Source organism: Oppia nitens, unplaced genomic scaffold, assembly GCF_028296485.1.
Source record: "Oppia nitens isolate AA-2021 unplaced genomic scaffold, nextdenovo-longstitch-racon4-pilon3 scaffold25_pilon_pilon_pilon, whole genome shotgun sequence".
NCBI classification, from domain to species: Eukaryota; Metazoa; Arthropoda; class Arachnida; order Sarcoptiformes; family Oppiidae; genus Oppia; species Oppia nitens.
Genome location: NW_026533205.1, coordinates 692,501 through 710,738, shown reverse-complemented (window position 1 = coordinate 710,738; position 18,238 = coordinate 692,501). Strand labels below are relative to the sequence as shown.

The window sequence follows — 18,238 nt, the reverse complement described above, 5'->3', positions numbered from 1 at the left end:
ATTTCTAACTATATATATATATATATATTAATACTGTAAATACAAAATTAAATGACATAAAAATAGCTCTCTATTATCTAACATTTCAAATAATATATATATACTAGATATATGTATATAAAGTCTACATTTAGTATATATAAAGTTATAATAGACATAAATAGATAACAAAAATATACTAAAAATAATATTATTATGTATATATTAATATTTTATTTTTAATATTATAATGAATTTTTCACATAATTGTTTTAATAATAATATTGTATTATAATAACAAATTATAACTTTAAAAAATATATTTTGGCTAAAAATAATTAAAAAAATAAATTGAAAGCAWTTTCCTATATATATATATATATTTGAATTGATATTATTAATATTTGATATTTTTTTGATAAATCAAAAAAAATCATATAATTGTAATATTAAATTATGTAAATGTGTTGTTACACTTAAAATTATATAATAATTATAATTTTTTATTATTTTAATACTAACACATAAAAATCATATATATWTATATATAATATAATATAAATATATATATTTTTAATTTATGTAAAAAATAACAAAAAATTTCCTCTCCTTTAATATACARYAACAACAACAATAATAATAWTAMAAAAAATTACAAAAAWAAAATAWTATAMAACCAAAAAAAACWGATACAAATTGAATGCAACATCAAGTTTAAGGACGGGTTGAGAGTACAGCCGCTAATTGTTGAGCTAATTCAAGGCGTGTCTCTCTGAGAGAGAGAGAGAGAGAGAGAGAGAGAGAGAGAGAGAGAGAGAGAGAGAGAGAGAGAGAGAGAGAGAGAGAGAGAGAGAGATACCTGTGCTGGTGTTTGCACAGGTAGTAGTAGTAGTAGTAGTAGTAGTAGTAGTAGTARTARTAGTARTAGTAGTAATAGTAATAGTAGTAGTAGTAGTTGTTGTAATAATAATAATAATAATAATAATAATAATAATAATAATAATAATAATAATAATAATAATAATAATAATAATAATAATAATAATAATAATAATAATAATTGTAACTTATTTTTAGTAGTCGTGTGTGTAATATTAATATATATATATATATATATATATATACTGTATATAATACAGTACTGTATGTATGTTTAAGGCCTATGAAATCACGTTTTCATTATTTTAGTAATAATAATAATAATGTTATGTAAAAGTCCATAAATTTTTTTTAATTTTGTTTCWTACATATTATTATTATTATTATTATTATTATTACTGTTTTAAAAAACTTATAGTGAAATTTAGTTCATTGAGCAGAAAAAAAGGAGGTGACGACCGACACAGCAAACAAAAAAAMACTAACGGCTCAATGGCTCATAATTTATATATATATATATATATATATATATATAAATTATTATTATTATTATTATTATTACTATGCTTAGTATGCTTACCGTTAGTATTATTATTATTATTATTTATATTAATGTATTTAAATTAAAYAGTGAACACACCGTTCATTAGTGGGTCGTTAAGTAAGCAAAGAGAGAGAGAGAGAGAGAGAGAGAGAGAGAGAGAGAGAGAGAGAGAGAGAGAGAGATAGTTAAAAATTATATGAATTTTTTTTGTTTGTTAATTATTATTATTATTATTATTATTTTTACAGACAGTTTATATGAAATATAGTTTATAAAAACTGTTGAAACTATTTRCAGATCAAGTCATTTGCAATTGTGGTCTCAATGTTGATATATATATATATATATATGTGGATAAAGTTATAGWCATTCACATAACACACACACACACACACACACACCTAACCTGAACCTAACTGTGCAAATAATTTTTTTTTGAAAGTTTTTTTTGTTGGTTAAAAWATATATATATAAAAAAWTTAATAAAGTTTTTTGCATTTGTAAATATAAAAAGTTTTTTTTTAMATTAATTGTCAATTGTTTTGTTCRGAAAAAAAATATATTATATAAAGTTTTTACGACAACTTATTTGATTTTTTTTTTTTGGGAAAAAAGTTATAAAAAAAAAAAATCATTWAAAAMAAAATGAAACAAAAATCAAGATATCATCTATTGATGGCCGGCTTATGTATACTGTGTTCATCGGCACATGTATTGCARGCSCAGAGCTCCGGCAGCGGCAATACGACAGTCGGCTCGGGTTTTATGTCTCAATTTAATTCATGGATAAACCGATTGCGTGGCAATAATCACAACAACAATAATAATAATAATAACAACAACAACAACAAAGACGGTGACAAAGACAAGGACACAACGGGTACGACCACTGGCGGTGGCGGCGGAGGAGGAGGAGCTCAGTCGGGAACGGTAGGCATCGGTGGTCAGGTCAGCAGATGCGTGCCGTACAGTACATGCCCTATCCGATCATGACTGGCATACCATCAGCGGCAATGTACGGTCCGATGCAACCGATGTCGATGTCCGCAGCRTTCGGWCCGCGACCTATGCCCGCGTCGGCCGCTTTCGGACCGCCGCCCGGTATGCCGTTCGGGTCGTTGGCCGCCGGTTCGAGTATGGGACCGRATTGGGCGCATCGCTGGCCGCAGCTATGGCTGCCGGTGTTTCACCCATGGGTTCCGCGCTTAGCGGTGGTCCGTCTGGTCTCGGATCGGCWCTSGGGTCGAGTCTGGGCTCCGGTACTCTGGGTTCAAGTTATTCACARCTAAGCCAATTGAGTCCATTGAGGTCTACCTATTCATCCGCTTCACATATGATGCCGTAAGTTATGATYAAAAWATATATATTTTTTATTTTATATATATATATATATATTAAAAAACATTATTATAACATATCTATATATATATATATATTTATATATATAGTTTACTGTATAATAATTWTTAATATAATTGTTTTTAGCTATAATATGTTTTTTTTTGATAGTAAACTTATTTATTAAATTAAATGATTTAGATTTGATATAATTTCAAGTTTATTAGTAATATTAGATTTYTAAAAAAATTATGAAATTTTTTTAAAGTTTTAACTAATAGTTTTTTGAAAACTAAATTTTTATGTGTGAAAARATTATATATATGATTTTAAAATTACAGTAATAATAATAATAATAGTTATCTAATCTACATATGTAATTTTATCWAAATATTAGTTAAATTAATTATAATAATAATATARATTTAAATTATTTAACATTAAAAAAAATTATCTTAAATTAATTACCASAMAATTAGTTAATAATCTATKATYTATAGTATAGTATAKTATATTATTAGTTATTTTTTATGGTTAKRTTATCTTTTATTACATATTAGATAAAATAATTTTCAATWTATAAATGATAAATTTAAATTACATATTTAAAAAACCGCAAAATTATTAGTAGTATATTATAAACTAAWTTTTTTTGTTTGTTTGTTTGGTTAATATTACATAATAGATTAGATTAGCAATTTAAAAAAAWTAWATTATTATTATTAGTGGGTAAATAAATTATTAGATAAMTTTATTATTATGATAATTGTTTTTTTTGTGTAGTTGTTTTATTGATTTATTTATATACTATAAATATATTATTATATTTATAATTTAGATGATAATTTTATTTACTAATTAATTTAAGTTTTTTTTAAAAATAGTTTAGTAATACWGTAATTGTTTTTATTATTTATTTAGCAAATATACTGTAAAAATCATTTTAAAATATTTATTTTAKTATTATTRCAACTATTATTAACCATTAGTTTTCAATTAATAYACACTCATAATAATTGTATAAATTTTTTTAAAAAGTATATATATATAAAATTATATATAAAGTTACTTAATAATTATATTTTTTTGAGAAACAAAAAAAATAATTATAAAAATACATAATATATGATATAAATTCTAATAATAATAATAATAATAATATCATAATTATTGTACAATAAATAATTATAAATATAAATAGGCTAATTAATATTTATGATTATATATATATATATATATATATATATATTTATGATTTTTCTACAAACAAAATTAGTCAACAACAAAAAAAATYATAAAAGCAATTAAACAAAYAAAACAAAAAAAAATAATTAACAAATATTTAAATAAGTTAATTTTTTTTGGTTGAAAAAAATAATAAAATTTTTTTAAAAAAAGTTATTTTTAGATAAGAAAATACAAACAATATTTATTCACAACATTGCGAAATATGGTTTATATATATACAGTATATATATATATATATATATATATTTATATATTTACACAACAATTATTAAATATAACAATTATTATTATCATTATGTAATTACATTATTTTTATGTGTGTGTGTGTGTGTGTGTTTTATAATAATAATAATTATTATTATTTTATGTGTGTTTTTTTGGTGGAAAAATTATATTTTTTAAAAAATAATTAAATGGTCATTTAAAAAATATATTTTTTTAAAAATAACAACTAATGTTATTTATTTATATATATATACATTATATATATATATATATATATATATATATATATATATATRTATTATGTCACACACACATAAAAAAATTATTATATTTTTTTAATTATATTTTTTCAGATGAGAACTAATAATAATAATTAATTTATTTATTTATGGCAACAATTTAGAGCATAAAATATATAATAATAAAATATTTTTTAAACTCATATTTTACACGAAAAATAAAATTATTTACTAAATAAATAAATAAAACACAAAAATTAAATAATCATATTTAGACATAAATATAATAATAATTATTATATTATTATTACTTATTATAACATAACATAATTATTAGATCCTATTTCACATAATTATAAGTATTATTATTATTATTATAGTATACTATTAATAGGTTTTCTTAAAAAAATAAATAAATAAAATATAATAAAAATATTAATTAATTTTATTTTAATTATTACATTATTTAGTGTACATCACGACTACCAGGACTACGGCGGCCACGAGTCTCAGGTCAGCGGTTTCGGTAGTTTTGGGTCGTCTAGCGGTAGTCCCTATGCTAGCAGTTTGACCAGCGGTGGCGGCGGCGGCGGTGGCGGTTCGGGCGGCAGTTCAGGCGGTTCAGGCGGTGGCGGCGGCAGTGGTGGTCACGACCATCACATACCCGATAGTCAATACAATGGCGAATCGGTTGACCAGAGCGGCGGCGATGAGTATTCATCGGGTTATCATTGATAGCAAATGTATTATATATTTGTTGTTTTAGTCGTTATATGTGTTTGTTATATATATATATATGTTTGTTATGTTTGTATTTGTTGTCAGTATATTTCCGGTAAATTTCTAGTAATATTCTACATTATTGTTGTTTTAATAATTTTTTTTTTTTTTTAATAATAATAATTATAGAGAAAAAAAACAATACAAACAAAATATAGTCTCTCTTTTTTTTTGGATATTATTTTTTAGTTTTAGTATAATAGAAATAATAGTAATAGTAATAATTCAAATTAATTAATTTGAAAAAACAAATTATAAGCCATTATTATTATTATAATTTGTTTTTTTTATTGTTTGTTTGTTTGTTATTAATTTGATTTTTTTATTGTTGTTAATTATATGTGTTTTTTTTTAAAAAAAAAGTTTTATTTATCTCTCAATTTTAACCAAAAAAAAAAAATAATAGTAGGAAAAGGGTTTTCAATTGAAATCATAAAAAAAATTATTTTGTTGTCAAATATTTTTTTCATATATATATTATATATATATATGTGATCTCTTATATTATATTAGAAATATATATTACTATTATTTTTGAAAAAAATCTATATAACAAACATATAACAACAAAAAATATACCAAATTATTATTATTATTATTAGTATATAAAACATAGTCTATATTGTCTTAAATATACATAATTTTTAATTTTATAAATATTTCTTAAGTGTCAATACTATTGATTGAATTACCAAAAATAATTTGAGACTTTAATTGCAAATCTCTCTCTAATTTTTTTTATTTGAAAAATACATTAAAAAATATAACAAAACATTTTACATTTTACATAAAACAAACCCTAAAAACATATTATATGCTAATCCAACCATCAATTAATTAATTAAATTTTGATTTAATAATTTTCATACTAAATATATATATATATAACATACACAAAAAATATACATAAAATTTTCATCTAATTTATTGTAAATATTATTATTAAATTTATTTTCTCTCAATTTGTTTCTACTTAAGTTTTAGACTATAACTAATATATATATATATATATATATATATTATAGTATACATTAAATAATTATTTTTTAATTAAATGTCAAAATAATTTTATTTTTAATTATAATTTTTGTTATGTTTTACTATTTATAACTATTTCTCTTTCATCATAAAAATAGATAAAAAAAATTATTAATTTTTAATTTCTTCAACAAAATTTTAAAAACAAAAAACAATTATTAGTCAAATTAATTAGTAAAAACTAAATTATTTTTTTTAAAAAAACTTTTTTTTAAATAACTCTATAATAATTATACTCTATATTTGGTCTGTAAATGTTTTTCTTATTATTATTTAAAAAAAAAACAAAACAAAAATTAACTGTAAATTACTCATTAAAATAGTTTTCTCATTAAAAAATAATAATAATAAATAAATTCATTTTTTTTTAATTTTCATAAACAACAAAATTTTATATTTAGTCTGTATATTAGTCTATATATATATATATATAATATAAATATTATTATTATTATTATTTAAACAATATGTATGTCACTGTCACTAATATAAAACTATTTAAGCTCTAAAAACTATATATAATTTATAATAATCATTATTATTATATTTTTAGTCTCACTAAATATTATTTTTTTAAAAAATTATTATTATTATTATTATTATTGAAAGTTTATAAACTTATTATAATCATTATTACAGTATATATATAGATATATATATATAATTTGTTGCATTTTTTTACCGATACGATTGACTAAACATTTTTCACTTTTTTTTCTCTACCAATAATTATATATACATTTATTTTTTGTTGATATTATTATTGAGACACTTATTGTCAACTAAATTACTATTAACACCAAAATAAAAATTACTGTCACATAAGTATAGTTATTATCAATATATTTATATATATTTATTTATATTGATAAAAAAATTTATGGTTATATTTAAAATTTCTAAATTAAAATAACAATAATATATGAAATTTCTCTATAAATAAAAACTTTTAGATAATTATATTAAAATACTCTCTCTCTCTCTCTCTCTCTCTCTTATTATTTATTTATATATTTATATATTATTTTAGTTTTATTTTTTATTATAGTAATAATAATATAAGTTATTTATAGCATATATTAATATTTTATTTAATAATCAATTAATCAAATTCACTAGTATTTTACTTATTTTTTATTATTTTTAATATCAATAGTAATAATAATAATAATAATATCAACAAAAGTTGTATTTATTATTATTATTTTTATTAATAAACTATATTTTCACATAATATATATATACTATATATTAAAAAAAAATTAAAGTTATATTAAACTTAAATATAATAAGTTATTGAGAAATTATTTTCAAACACACTTTATATTTACTGATTTTCAAAAAAAAAATTATTTAAATCTATATTTAATTATTTTTCAATTTTAGTTTTTATTATTATTATTAGTAGTAGTAGTTAAATGTTTTTTAAATTGATTATAATTTTTTTTAAAAAACTTTTTAAATTTTTCACAACACTTGAAAATAAGGCTAATATATAAATTATAATCAGTGTTTAGTTTTTAATTATTTTTATTGTTTTTACTAAATATATATATATTTTGTTGTTGTTGTTTTAATTACCAATTATTATATGATAATTGATTTTTTTTTCGTTAAAAATAATTATTCAATTATTATTTGACTAATAATTTGTTTGTCACTTAAAATAACTTATTATTATTAGATTAACTCTTCAATTAAAAAAAATTAAAATAAAATTTAAAACTTTTTTTTTATTATTAGATAAATATGTGTCACATACGAGTGCGCACTGTTAGCTAATAATAATTTTAACTATACTTATAGCTAATATAACTAATCATTGGCCCCAATATTAGATGAAAACTAAATTTTGTTTTAAAAAAAAAATATTAGTTTTTTTGAAAATTAATTAATTAATTAAAACAGTGAATAAACTATAGAAATAAATGATTAGTAAATTTCTCTCTCTCTCTCTCTCTCTCTCTCTCTCTCTCTATCTCTCTCTCTCTCTCACACACACACACACACACTCACACACACATACATACATACACTCACATACACACACACACCCACATAAACTTCAAATAAAAATATACAAATCATACAAAACAAAAATAATTATAAAAATAACATTTTTAACAAATTTTTTTTTTAATAAATATGAAATTAATTTTTTGATGGTTTTGATTGGATTTTTTTACAACAAAAAAACATACATAAATCAATATTATTATTTTTTTTGTATAATTAATTATTATTGTTTAAAACATATTTTATTTTATTTGATTGTCATTTATTTGTTTTTTTAGGTATTATATTAATAATAATGAAAAACATTAATAATTTACATATTTTTTTGAATAGAAATTTTTTAATTAATAACATATTTTGTTTTATTTGTTTTTTATTTTTGAATATATTTTTTTATGAATTTTATTTGTTGTTGACATATCTGTTACTTATTTTTTTGTGCAATTTTTTTCAATATAAAAATATATCAAAAAATAATATAAATACATTTATTTTAAATTTAATWATATAAAAGTAATAAATAACTAAATAAAATAAAATAAAATCTTTTATAAAAWTTTTTTTTGAAGTTTGTTTTTATTTGTTTTTTAATTATTATACAATAAGTTAATTGCAAATTATTTATTTTTTTTAATATAAAAAAATAATATTAAAATTATTTGTACATTAATTATAATTATTTTTAWGATTGTCATCAACTAATTAATTATAATTTTTTAATTTATTATAATTAATATTTTTATTTTTTTTTATTCAAGAGATACTATATTTAGYATTAATACTAAATAAAAACAACAATATAACTAATTAACAAATAATTAATAATTTTTATAATACAGGAGTTTGCAATCAAAATAATAATTAAAATTAAAATTATTATTATTTTTATAACACCATATTTATCACTCAAATAATATTATTTTATTATTATTTTTTTTGTTAAATATTTATAGATAAAAACAAAGTAATAACTTATCTTTAGACAAAAATAAACAACATTTTCAAAAAAAAATCTATTAATTAACTGTTAGTTTTTATAAACAATAATATAACTAAACTATAGTTTATATTCAAATAATAAATTTAAAACTAATTAATATATAACTAATAATAAGTTAAGTAATTAMAGTMAAACTTAAAGCAAAATATATACATATAATATATATATATATATTATCAAAAAAATTAATAAATATATAATTCATTCAATCATTTGTGTTATTGTTTTTWAAAAAAATGTTTTTTATATTAAATTTAGTAATTATAGTCATAAAACTTTTTTTTTTTTGATTACCACTCATATGATGCTAAAGGATATACCATATAAACTGATAATAATTATTAATAACTAATTAATAATAATTAAAAAATAAAATAAAAATTGTTTGGAAAATACCTGCAAATTATATTGAAAGGCGACWATAAGTCTCAAAACTAAATGATTAGTATTTTTTTTATTATTGAGATTTCAAAGGTCTAAATATTTTTATTATTATTATTAWTACAAAAATATTATAAGATATAATAAATACTTTTATATCAAACAACAACAATAAAAATAAGTGAAATATTTATTAATATTTTTTTTGAACATCAAAGAGATTTTTATTTTTGCAAAAATAARATAAATATTTCCACTAATTATGAAATAAATARATAAATAAAACAATATAAATATTTTTCACACATAAACACAAACAAAAACCAAATAAAAATAGTATTAAAAACAATATAATAATATAAGAAAMTAATATAATWAATAAATAAAAAAATAATTATTATATTATTTATCAGTTAATTAGCGGTTTTTTATAATTATAATAATAATAATAATTATTATTATTATTACTTTCAGAGCATTATATATAAATAGAAAACTTTTATTATTATTTWTATTTCAAACAAACAAATAAAATATAACTTAATTAACAAAAAAAATACTAAAAAAAATATAATATTKAATTACATATTTTTTTTAATAATAATAATAAATTTTGTGTTAATTATAATCATGAAAACGGCTATTAAATTGTTATTTTGGTTGGCATTGATTGTATGTATGGTTTGCCTGATTGATGGCAAACATCATCTAAAATGTGTGGACACGGAGGACACCGATACCGACACCGACACCAACAACAACACCGATAATGATCAGCCATTCAAATGTCCGCACAGTTTCGGCAGTTTCGGTAACCCTGAGGACTGTTCCKCGTACTACCAGTGCCTGAATGGACGGCCAATTGAACGCCGATGTCGGCCATTCACCGAATGGTCCGACAAACTGGGYCGATGTGTGTCGAAATTTGTGGCCAAATGTCAGGTCAAAAAAAATGATCGGTAAAAATATCGGTTGATTTTTTTCAATYAATTAATTAATTGATAATTTTATTATTTTTATTATTATAATTATCGTAATATAAAAAAGTATAGATTTTTTWTATATATATAACTATTAATTAATAGTAGATATACTGTATGTATACTGTATTGCAATATTGAATTTTTTTTCAATAATATAGATAAATRTTGATTTAATTATTTAATTATTATTATTAATAATAAATATTTAATTAACACTTGAATAGTTTTTTTCATATAGAAATAATAATATTAATAATAAATTWATAWTWTTAATATTATTATTATATTTTTCAAATTATCAATAAATTAATAGATAAATATTTGTATTAATTATATGATATGATATATATATATATTAAATATAAGTATGCATTTAATTAATTTATTTAAATAAATAATAATAATATGATATTTAAAAATTACTTATCAAATAATCAAATAAATATTGTATTTTAAATAAAAAATATTTCTATACTTTATTTTTTTAATTATTAATTTTATTTGTTATTTTAAATATTGATATAATAATAATAATAATAATAATAATAATAATTATAATAATAATGTTTTTGACACAATTTCAATGGAAAAATGATGATTAGATTTTTAAAAAAATGCAAAATATAATAATAATAATATCATAATACAATAAAATACAACAATTTTTTTAAATATATATAAACATTAGTTATTATTAACTATTAAATTATATTTTTTTTAAAAAAATTATTGTTTGAAAATAATATCATCATTGAGATCGTAAGTAAAAATATTTTTTATATATTTAATATTATTATTATTATAATAATAATAACTTTTATAACAAATTTACTGTAATTACAAAATTATTATCCATTAAAAAATATTTGTTTGATTTTGAAACATAAGCTGCAAGTGATATATAATATTATATATATATATATAATGATTGTTATAATAATAATAATAATAATAATAATAATTTAATATTAATGTTAATAATAATGATATCATTATGATTTATATATTTTATATTATATATATATAAAATATACTTATAAATTATATACACAATAAATTTTAAATTATCGTTAAAAATTATAGTTAAAAAATTATAGCTAAAATTACAGTTAAGTTGTAATAAATTTTTTTTTAAATATAAAAATCATGTAAAATAATGTAATTTTAATGTAAAATGTTTGAATCATTGAAACACAAACAACAATTAAAAAAAAAATTATATGAAAATATCAGCAAAACTTATATATAAGTAATAAAATTTATATAATAATAATAATAATTATTATTATTATATTATATAATATTGATGTCTATATGACTACCACTACTATGACTTGTATATATGATATCCATATATATATTATAATTTATATCAACAAAAAAAATTAAATATAATATTTTTTTTATATATAAATACATATATATTAATGAAAAAAAAATTTTTCCCTTTAATTTCTAAATAACAAAACAATGACAACAAAAAAATATATATAAAATTATTTTCAAAAACAAAAAAACTTTTTTAAAAAGTTTTTTTTTAAGTTTGCTGTGATTTTCTCTTATGATTAGTAATTATAATATTATTATTAGTATTTGTCTTATTATTACTATTAGTTTTACTACTTTTTAATGGCATTGTCTCGACTGTCTTCAAGTTGTCGTCGGCAATACCGTTGTTGTCGTCGTTGTCATCATTGGTCGACTGATTCATATACATGACTCCTCTTCGGGCAGACTTTTTTCGTCCTAAAACAGACAAAACAAACCATCGATGAAATCAAAAGATTTTTAAAAAATACAAACTTTTTTTTTGTTTGTTGTTTGATATATAAGACAACTGTCAGACAGAGAGACAGAGAGACAGAGAGACAGAGAGACAGAGAGACAGAGAGACAGACACTAAAAACCTATACTTACGGATAACAATGGCCACAACAATGGCAACGATTATCAATAGCAAGACAATGGCAAACAAGTAGATGGGCGTCATATCGGCCGACTTGACCATCGCGTCCATCGGCGGCTGTTTGTTGATCTCGTCTATTAGCTCTTTGAGTTTGGTTTCGTTGTTTTGCATTTGATTGACATCATCGCCGCCGCCGCCGCCACCGCCACTACTTCCGTTGCCGCTGACACTGGCCTCCGATGATGGCGACCACAGAGGCTTATCCTCCAGACTGGGATCGTTGTATTCATTGACACCATTGTCGCCGCCATCATTGTCCTCATCGTCATCATCGGTAACATCATCGGTAACATCCAAGGAGTGGGTAGTATTGGTGACGACGGCATTGTCGTGAACGGCGGGTGCGATCATACCGTCGTTCAGCTCCGGGTGGACGCCAGTAGTAGTAGTGATTGGGTTAGGACTGGCAGGACTGGTAGGTACTGTCGGTGGCGGCGGTGTCTTAAAGCCAGGCAGTGATGACGAGTTGGCATAACAGTTGAGAAATACTTTCAATTTGGACTAAATAATGATAATAATAATTAAAATTTAATTAAATTACAATTAAAATATAAATATAATTAATAATAAATATTATATTCAATTAACATATAATTAACTAAACTTTTTTTCAACAAAAAAAATATATTTATATATAATTTAATTTATATAATAGTATTATATAATAGTAATCATTAATATATAATAAATGGGTACAAATTATCGGTAAAAATATGATATTGAAATATACAAAGTTTACTATACAATCACTATTAGTCCCTTTTATTCCTATCTTATCCTTTAAATTATTTTACTTATTAAAACTTTTTTTATATAAGTTTATAATTATATTAATTAATTAGTATTAAACATATTATTTAAAAATTAAAAAAAAATTATACAAACAATTGGTTCAAATGTTAGCTTAGTGTCCAAATCCGCGGCTCCGGTCGACTCCCGCGGTGTCGTCCAAACAAACTTAAACAAATCGTTAGTCTTTGTAAAACCGTAGACATCATCGGCAGTACCGCCGGCGCCGCCGCCACTGCCACTGCCGCCGATGGCAAACATTCCGCGAAAGTTGCAACCAGTTGTGGCCACTATCGACCAATCAGACCACTGGCCATCGGCTAGCAGTCGCCGGGACATGAGTTTATTGTCCGACTGGTAGCCATCGTAAACGGACAACAATAGCTCGCGTCGGTGGCCAACAAATACTGCCGAATGATAGTAAGGTTCGCTGCCGTCGGCTAGTTGTGGCCAAAATGATTCGTTAATTGAACCGCTATAGGCCAGACCCCAGACCGTACTGTCGGTATCGCTGACCGGATATAGACTGAGACCCCCACCAGTCTTGCCGGCGCCTCTGTTGGTCACCCGATAGGTCATATAGCCGTAGGCTCGGTGTCCATCGATAATACCGTGGCGTCGACCGATTACCACTACCAGATCCCGTGCACGTCGGATGGCCGGGCAATAGGCCGGGTCACTGTTGCTGCCGGCGCGGCCACAATCGCCGTCATCGGGAAACGTAAAACTGAAAGCCGTGTCCAACCAATTAAACGAGTCTTTTGTTGGATTGAATTAATTAAAAAAATTAATTAATTAATTAATTAATTAATAAAACTTTTTTTGTTTTTGACTTACTTTTGCCAAATAGCGAGTCGATGTCAAACTTTTTTTGTTTGCCGCCGGCCACTGGCCATAATCGGCTGCTACCTCGGCTACCGCTACCATCAAACTGATAATAACCGGTAGATTTTAATCCCTGTCCCATAAAGACATACCTATCCAGATTGAGTGACTGTTTGATCGGTAATTTTGGATTACAATAGGCAGCATCGGTAGCGGCCCTGACACTGATTGCCGCCGTATCGCCGATAATCACAAAAGTGGTCACCAATAGTAGTAGTGGTGATACAGTTAATAATAATGATTTAGTTATCTGATTGTAACACATGGTTGTTATCAATGGATATAATGATATATTATATTATATTTAATTACTTAACAAATAAAAAAAATTAAAATTACAAAATCACCGGTAATTTATAATATTAATAATATTATTAAATTAAAACTAATTTGAAAATTATAATTATTATTATTATTTTAAAAAAAACTTTATTATTTAAATAAATTTGATTCACAATTAACTGATGATGAGATTAAAAATGATTGAATTATTGAATTAATTAATTATTAAATGATGAAAACGATAGTGAAATCAATTCAATGATGAAAAAAAAARGTTTTTTTTTTAGTATTTAATATTTTACTGTTTGTTTGTTTGATATATTATATATTAATATTAAAATAATAATAATAATACTATCAAATTATTACAGTTTAATCACTTTTATTTTTATTTTATTTAGTTAGTAGTTATGTAAAAATATTATTATTAGTCTAATAAAACAATATATTATTTTTACAGTATTTTTCTTATATTATTATTATAATTATTTCATTATTAATCTATGAAACAAAACAACAAAAAAATAGTTTATCATAAAAAATAATTGATAAATGTGTTGAATATTATATATATATATATTTTCCATATAATTATTAAATATGATTTGATTATTATTATTATTATTATTATTAGTAATATAAATACACTTTCAATATTAAAGTATTATTATTATACTATGATTATTATTATCATATAATTTGATTACATTATTAATAATAATTAATTTCAAGTGTAATCAATTCAATTCAAATATTACACAACAAAACACAACACTTGATTTTAATAAAATTATTATTCAATAATAATAATTTTTAAACAAATTTTATTTTATTTTTTTGTTTAAAAAATCTATAATTAATTTTTATAGACACATAAAAAATGATATATTTATTGAATGAGTTGATTAACTTATTGATTGTCACCACCAAAAAAATATATATATATATATATATAATACTTAACTATCTATTTATTACTTTATTATTATTATTATTGGATTATTGAAAAAAATTTTTGTGGTATTTTGTTTTAAGTGTTAAAAACAATTATTACAATAAACGATAGCTATTTATATAACAAATGTCTTAAATAATATATATGTGTGGTATTTGTTTGAATATATAGTAAAAAAAAATTATTATTATTACTACTACTAATAATAATAAAAATATTTTTTTTGGGTGTCTATACACACACACCCCTGTAGTAGTAGTAGTAGTAGTAGTAGTAGTAGTAGTAGTAGTAGTAGTAGTAATGGTAGTCCTACACGACTATCTGGCACTGGTATCTGATGATTGAGAGATCACTAGATATATAAAAAAAAGTCACCAAAAAAAATCTAAAACATATCTATTAATAGATATGTCGAGAGATTTTTACATAACGATGAATCAGACAAATGGATGGATAATAATAATAATAATAATAATAATTAACACAAAAAAAAGGATTTTCAGACAAAATAGTTGTTTATTGTGTGAAATATTTGTGTGTTTAAAAAATATTTATTTATTTAGTTTTYAAAATATAATTTTATTTTTATTTTTTCTGGTGAACACCAAACTCCAAGTATGTGTTAAATAAATAACATATAAAACATTTTAAAAAACTWTTAAAAAAAAATTTCCCAAAAAAAWAGTTAAAATTAGTTTTGCAAACACAATGAAAATAGTTTTTTTTTTAGTTTGTTTGATGTTATAAATGTCTATCGGATTATAATACACACCACTTGAATATATTTATATATAATTTAAAATTATTATTATTATTATTTATTAAAATGTCACTTATTTTTTTAAAAAATAAAAATTTATTTAATTATGATTTAATATATATATATATATATATATATTACTATTAATTCATATAACTGTTTGCAGGTATAATATAACAGTAAAATCAATTAAMAAAAATGTTTGAAAATAAAAATCACAAAAAAATAAATAAAATTATTTAACTTTTTTTATTGTTGTTGATTATATAATTTGTAGTTCAAATCACACATGTTTTAAAAAAAAATATTTTTGTTTTTTTATATAAAAAATATTTTACTTTTTTTATATAAAAAAAATATTTTAGTTATTTTTTCTCTATCGTAGTTTCAATTGAAAAATAATTTCACTTTTAAATGATTTTTTCTCTCTCTCTTTCTCTCAGTAGTCACTAAATAGGAGRTWATAATAATAAATTGAAATATTATTTTCAAAGAAAAAACAAACAAAAAATATTATTTAATAAATATATAAATTTACAACAACAAAAAAATAATTAATAATATTTTTAAATATTTTTTTTCTATCTATCCTAAMATCCCCTTCWATGACTTGCATATATAATTAGCAAACAAACAAACATCAAAAAAAATAATTTAAATATTTTAATAGATATATACTTTATATATACATATATATAATTTATAGAAAATTTATATTATATTAACCAAAAAAAAAATAAATATTATTAATTAATTTTGTTGAATCAAACAGATGTTTGTCGCCTTAAAAATATATATTCATAAAAAAAGAGTTAATATATATATATATATATGTATTAAAAATATTTTTAAAAAAAAAATTAAATAAAAAATATTTTTTATGATAAATGACTTAAACGATTCCTACACTAGTAATAGTCGACACAAAAAAACAAACATAATATACATTGATATCTAAAGATATATATAAAAAAATTTATATATATATATAAATACTAAATAATAATAATAATATATATATATATATATATATATATACAGTATAATAGGCGATAAAAAAATTTTTATATAATAAATGTTCACATTTTAAATATAAATATATAAATAAAAAAAACTATTAGGTTTTTATAACTTAATATACTATTAGTATATAATGTTTACTACTATTTTGATATACAATATAAATAATATGATTAAATTGTTTCAGACAATTTGTTTTTTGATAATAATTTAAAACTAAAAAAAATTATTATTATTATTATTATTAGTACTGTATATACACACTGTTAACTAATAATATACTAAAAATTAATAAATAATAAACTTTTACTTTTWTTAAAAAAAAACTTTTTTTTAGTTTTCACAGTTTGAATCCCACATCTAATGAAAGTTTACATACTATACTGTACATACCGGTGCTGTATATATACAATAGTATTACTGTATTATTAAGGGGAACGCCTTTATTATTGGTGACGGCGGCGGCGGAGGAGCTATGAGTATAAACCCTTAACTTAAATAATATAACTATTTCTTTAACTATCTCTCTCTCTCTCTCTCTCTCTCTCTCTCTCTCTCTTTATTTAGTCTCACAGTTTGACATCACTTTTATTTTTAAAAATACTTTTAGTAATAATAATAAAAAGTAAAAATAAATAATTATTATATAAAAAAAAAACTTTTCACTATTACTATGTTTCCGGTGATTATTAGACAATAAATATTTAAATAAATATAAATAAATAAAATTAGTTGAATAATAAATTATATATATATATATATATATATATATATATATATATATAATAAGCAATAATAATATAAAAAATAAGAAAAATAATTACTAGTTATTTAGTTATTAATAGATATATACAGATATATTACTCGTTAATAACATTGAATTTTATTTATATATATATATAAATATTATATTATTATTTTTAAAAAAATT

The 18,238-nt window shown here is 20.5% G+C and overlaps 2 protein-coding genes across 2 annotated transcripts; one reads left to right on the top strand and one right to left on the bottom strand.

Annotated features, from left to right (window-relative positions):
* The first annotated feature begins 2,132 nt into the window (after positions 1–2,132).
* Positions 2,133–5,258, top strand: LOC128954206 (keratin, type I cytoskeletal 10-like). The gene is made up of 2 exons (XM_054299780.1): positions 2,133–2,743; positions 4,923–5,258. The coding sequence occupies exons 1-2, from the start codon at positions 2,574–2,576 to the stop codon at positions 5,185–5,187; spliced, it is 435 nt and encodes a 144-aa protein (XP_054155755.1). The 5' UTR covers positions 2,133–2,573; the 3' UTR covers positions 5,188–5,258.
* Positions 5,259–12,135: 6,877 nt separating this feature from the next.
* LOC128954187 (uncharacterized) lies at positions 12,136–14,598 on the bottom strand. Its single transcript, XM_054299759.1, has 4 exons — positions 14,243–14,598; positions 13,502–14,163; positions 12,568–13,117; positions 12,136–12,396 (listed from the first exon to the last, which is right to left on the bottom strand). Exons 1-4 carry the CDS (start codon positions 14,553–14,555, stop codon positions 12,188–12,190), a joined length of 1,734 nt encoding a protein of 577 aa, XP_054155734.1. The 5' UTR covers positions 14,556–14,598; the 3' UTR covers positions 12,136–12,187.
* Between the last annotated feature and the right edge of the window lie 3,640 nt (positions 14,599–18,238).

Coding starts and splice junctions, on each gene's coding strand:
- LOC128954187 (XM_054299759.1), bottom strand. CDS start 14,555: ATGTGTTACAATCAGATAACTAAATCATTATTATTAACTGTATCACCA. Junction 14,164..14,242: donor CGACTCGCTATTTGGCAAAA/GTAAGTCAAAAA, acceptor ATCCAACAAAAG/ACTCGTTTAATTGGTTGGAC. Junction 12,397..12,567: donor TGTTGTGGCCATTGTTATCC/GTAAGTATAGGT, acceptor TGTCTGTTTTAG/GACGAAAAAAGTCTGCCCGA.